Source organism: Lotus japonicus, chromosome 5 (genome assembly GCF_012489685.1).
Source record: "Lotus japonicus ecotype B-129 chromosome 5, LjGifu_v1.2".
NCBI lineage: Eukaryota > Viridiplantae > Streptophyta > Magnoliopsida > Fabales > Fabaceae > Lotus > Lotus japonicus.
This window is the reverse complement of record NC_080045.1, coordinates 16075666-16080961: the sequence shown is the minus strand read 5'-3', so window position 1 is coordinate 16080961 and position 5296 is coordinate 16075666. Positions and strand designations below refer to the sequence as shown.

At 35.8% G+C, this 5296-nt stretch overlaps 1 protein-coding gene across 1 annotated transcript; it reads left to right on the top strand.

Annotated features, from left to right (window-relative positions):
* Nucleotides 1–497: 497 nt before the first annotated feature.
* LOC130716729 (trihelix transcription factor PTL-like) lies at nucleotides 498–5296 on the top strand. Its single transcript, XM_057566739.1, has 2 exons — nucleotides 498–1294; nucleotides 3997–5296. Exons 1-2 carry the CDS (start codon nucleotides 807–809, stop codon nucleotides 4871–4873), a joined length of 1365 nt encoding a protein of 454 aa, XP_057422722.1. The 5' UTR covers nucleotides 498–806; the 3' UTR covers nucleotides 4874–5296.

Here is a 5296-nt window from a genome sequence, read left to right as displayed (position 1 = left end):
GATAGGCAAAATCCGACCTGACCCGTTGTCATCCCTACTAAAAGGTCCAAATTTCTCGGCAAACAGACCTTGAAAACTTATGAACAAACTAAACCTTATTGATGTCCTTAGGAAGGAGGTTCATGGTTGGGAAGTATGTCAAATTTACATGGAGGTCAATGCTTTTGTTTATTCGTTAGCAAAACAAGGTTGTAATATATCAGATGTGCTTTGAGTTATGTTGTAATTCTTTTGTATTTCTTGTTTTGTCCTTGCTTGTAATTCGTATCAGTTATGAATAAATAGTTTTCTATGATGGTTAAAAAAAATGTCCAAATTTAGACGTATTTTTTAGAGGTCCATATTTAGATAATCTTATAATTCTAATCCTTCCAACCTCAGCCCACTCCTTGTACGGAACAAAGACACAGAAGGAAGCAACTTAATTTGTTCTTCAAAAATCTAAACAGACAAATAACACACCAACACACTAATGCTAATACAAATTTATAGTACTACACAGTATGAATGAAGTATAAACAGACAGAGAGAGAAAGAGAGAGTCTCCTACACAAAACAGTCTCATTCCTTCTCAATTCTCATACAAATATATATGATATACCACCATAACTCCATCAGCATACACTACACTTGGAGAGATGGGACCATCACACCACTGTCCTCAGCTCAAAATTTGAGCCCTTTTCCTTAACGACAGGATCCGACTCTGCCGCTTCTTCCCACTCCTCCTTCCAAACACACACTTCACCCTCTTCTTCTTCTTCACTTTCTTTTTCTCTCTCTCTCAACCCTAACCCCAACCTCTCATGGAAATGGAAGATCACCACCACTATCATCATCAACAACAGTATGACGTGGCCACTGATCTCAGAAACCTCGTCAACCTACCAATAAGGCCGACCCACTTCCCTTCTGTACCGCCACACCCCACGGCAGAGCTTTTTCCCGGCCACCGCAATCTAACCCCCGTACCCACTCCCCACCACCACCACCAACAACAACAACAACAACAACAGTATGAGATGATGATGTTGATGCCACGTGGGGTTCACGACTTCACCCCCACCATCACCACTACTGTTGCCGCCACCGCCACCGCCAGTGCTTCAACTCCTCCTCCGGCCCTCAGTAGCAGTGGCTTTGATGCTGAGACCGCAGCTTGCTTCGGTGGAGACGCTTCCACTGGAAGATGGCCCAGACAAGAGACTCTCACTCTTCTTGAGGTCAGATCTCGCCTTGACCCTAAATTCAAAGAGGCTAATCAAAAGGGACCTTTGTGGGATGAAGTCTCAAGGTACAAATTCATCACTACTACCACTCCCTAATAGTTACATTTTTTTCTCCTTTTTCATCTTCAAAAGTAAATTCAAAAGCTGCTTATAAAGTTTTTTTTTTTTAAAGATCATAAAATTTCTGAGAACACCTTTCTCAGATAAATTCAATATGAAGAAAATCCTCCAACAATCATATAAAAGAGTTATAATTCATTCACACTTTTCCTCAGTATTCACTCAAACAATTATAAAAGGGTTTCAAATATAACATCTGCTTAATTACTATTGTTTGATTCTGGCTTCCCACTAGGAGGTTCAGTCATGTAATGAATTGTGGCATCATTCACAAACACAAGGTAATATTAATTTTGGGTGATTTGTTTGGTTCTAAAAAAAAATGAAATTTTATAGGACGACAACCTGGTAAGTTGCTTAATTGTTTTGTAAGATGACATGACTGCACTCTGGTCGGTGTTCATTTGGTCGATGTGGGATTTTGGAAATTTGATACATATATAGCTAGCTGCATGTGATTTTGTTTAGTTTTTCTTTTTAAGGTTTGGAAAATGACCATATGGTGAAGACTAGCTGTTTGATTAATTTTATCTAATCAATTTTCTAGTATTGGTCGTGCACTTCGAAGCATTTGACTTTCCAATATTACTGGGTTTAGGACGGTTATAATGCTGTCTTGTTTTCCTGATTTGAAATTGTGTTCCCCTCTTAAGTGCAAGTTTCACCCTTTTACTATTTTCCTTATTTAATTTGAAATTTATTGACCATACCGATGCCTTTGCTGCCTCTTCTGATTCCATCGTATGAAATGACATCAACATGAGGCTCTTCCTTCGAAACCTCATCTCTATGGCAATTGAGTTGTCGTGTGCAAAGTTGTGTTTGCCATAGCAAGAACATGAAAACGTAAGAGCATGACATTGCATAGAATTGGGTAATCATTTCCTCTGTCATTTGAAGGCGTCTTGTGTCCCCTCCTTATAAAACACATTATTTATGAAAATCACAACAATGGAGTATAATCCTCGAATAATTTTAGGTAGTAGGTTGAGTGTAGATTTAAAGTGAAAAAAAAATAGAAGTGATAAATGCAATATATAATATAAATGTGTCATGAAAAAAAAAAGATAAATAGGTATATGAAGTTTTTATACACGAATTTAGATTCTATGCAATCTATGTTGCCTCTAAAACTAATAAATTGTTATAAACACTTCAGTTTAATTAGTTATTTACTTATTTAAATTAATTCTAGCTTGTTTTTTACGAAGTTTGGCTGGGTTGAGTTCCGCTCACAACTATAGAGAGAAAGGGGTATGTAGAGTGTTTATAACTATTAACAAAGTCTAACACAACTGATAGATGATTGAGTTCCTTAATTAATTCAGAATTCAATCTTTGGGCGGTGCATATGGAGAAAGATTTGTCGGAAAATACCTACCCACTTAAGGTGATCTCTTCGAGTCTCAAATGGATTAGTCTTATAGTTGTGGATTTTAGGGTTACAGTGTAAAACCAAAAAAAAGTGTTTATAACTAAATTCAAATTGTCTGCAACCTATTGTTAGGAGAAAGTAATGTCAGGAAAGGTGGGAGAAGAAAAGAAGAAGAAGACAGAAGAGAAGGGGAGCTTAAGCGTGCTATGGTTTACATTTTAAATAATTGATCGATTAAAAGATAAAATACCCCATATTTATAATAATGAGTATACGTTTCCTTATGATAGTTCAAGTGGTAGGAGGTAGGGAACATACGAGTTGGGTAGGGGAAAGTCCAGAGATCGACTTTTGACAGGTGCAATTAATCTTTCGATTGTACCAAAAAAATAAAAAAAATAATGAGTATACTCCTAATCATAATTAAATAAAGAAACAAATCAATATAAAAAAATCTAAATTACCTAAAATAACATCACGATATTATTAGATATTTTTACATATTCTAACACTTATGTTGCCTCTACTGCTAAAAATTTACTATAAACTCTTTAATTTAATAGGGTGTTTTTTATTTAAATTAATCATATCTATTGATTACAAAAGTCAATAGTCTATAGTTGTGCAAGAGAATGTTGTAGAGAACTTCTGCTGCAACAATTTGTAACCTTCTGAAAATTTCTTAAAAGTGTTTTGTTGGGACTCTATTTCCACTTATATCAAGGAAGAGAATAGAGAAATGTGAGATATCAGAGTTATATGATAGAAAAAGAAGTAAGAGATATGAAAAGAATGTGAGTGAATTAAGATAAAGAAAACGTAGTATATGATTGAGTCAAAACTCTCAAAAACTAAATGCATTTAGTATTTTGAAAATATACGAAAAACATTTAATATGTTAAGAGAGTTTATATATATGAGGATATCATCCTTGATACATAAACACTCAAGATTTTTTCACTCAATTTTTAAACACTTAATTTTATTTCTATCTCTTTCCGAATTTCCTATCATATTACATATCACATTTCATACTTTATATCTGTTTTACTTCTATCTCTCTCATTTCGGCCTCCACCTCTTTTCCACTATGTGTCAACACAACATTATTCATGAGGATATGCACTAATATTAATGTTGAAAGCTCATCATCACATGGGGCTTCTAACTGGGGCTCTATAGTATTCTATATATCCTCACTTCTTATTAGCCTTTTTCCTGTTTTAACTTTTCTTTTCTTCCACTTTGTTTTGATTGTGTTGATGATCTCAGGATCATGTCTGAGGAACATGGATATCAAAGGAGTGGGAAAAAATGCAGGGAGAAGTTTGAGAACCTCTACAAATATTACAAGAAGACAAAAGAAGGCAAAGCAGGAAGGCATGATGGGAAGCACTACAGATTCTATCGCCAGCTTGAAGCCTTATATGGAGAAAACAGTACTAACACTGCAGGCTCAACCCTTCATTTCCAAACAAATCAAGAAATGTTTCAGACTCATCAGAACAACAAGCATTGTGATACTAGCACCAGCCTCACTAACTCAACTGAATTTGACACATCTTCATGTGATGATGATGACAATGATCATAGCATTGAAGAGAGTGAGTGTATGAGGAGAAAGAGGAGGAGTAGGAGGAGCTGGAAGGTGAAGATAAAAGAGTTCATTGATTTACAAGTGAAGAAGCTGGTGGAGAAGCAAGAGGAGTGGATGGATAAAATTGTGAAGACAATGGAGGAGAAAGAGAAGGAGAGGATTATAAGAGAGGAGGAGTGGAAGAAACAAGAGGAAAAGAGGTTAGAGAGGGAGCAAAGGTTTTGGGCTAAAGAGAGAGCATGGATTGAAGCCAGGGATGCTGCTCTAATGGAGGCTTTGCAAAATGTAACAGGAAGTAGTTTTCCCTACAATAATAACAATGATCATCAATCTTGTCTTCACAATCAAGGAAGTAACTATTGTGATATCAATGATCAAAGGAAGGAGAATGTTGGGAAGGCGCAAACAAGTGATGGTTCTTCACCTTCAAATTTCAATGTGGGGAATGTTGCTCCTAATGATAGCTGTAATTTTCCATTCTTGATGAGTGAGGGAGGAAATTGGTGGGATAGCTATGGGTTAAAGCTCAGTAAAGCAAACCAAAACCAATGAGGGAAGGCTCAGTAAATCTGGTGCTATGAAGATAACATTATGCGCGACGTTCAGGTAGGACCGAACTCATTTTGTGAATCTAATATAGGCAGGTGGGTGACTCGTAAGAAGCACAAAATTTTGAGGCTGTTTATCTAAGGATGTCTCACATGTTATGTATGCAAAAGCTAACTCAGTTTATATATATATGTATAGAGGTTGATGACTAAGTGATCAATTTGAATGTATTTTAGTTATAATGAGCATCTTTGGAGAAAAAAAAGTGTTCAATATTAGTGACAGTGATGAAATGGCAAAGATCAATTTTGCATATTGGAATAGGACACCAATTCGGGTGAGTTTCCTTTTCTTTTATGCATATGCAAATGTAATTAAAATTGTGTTGCTTTGTGTGCTGCACCTTTATAATAATGATGTTTACAT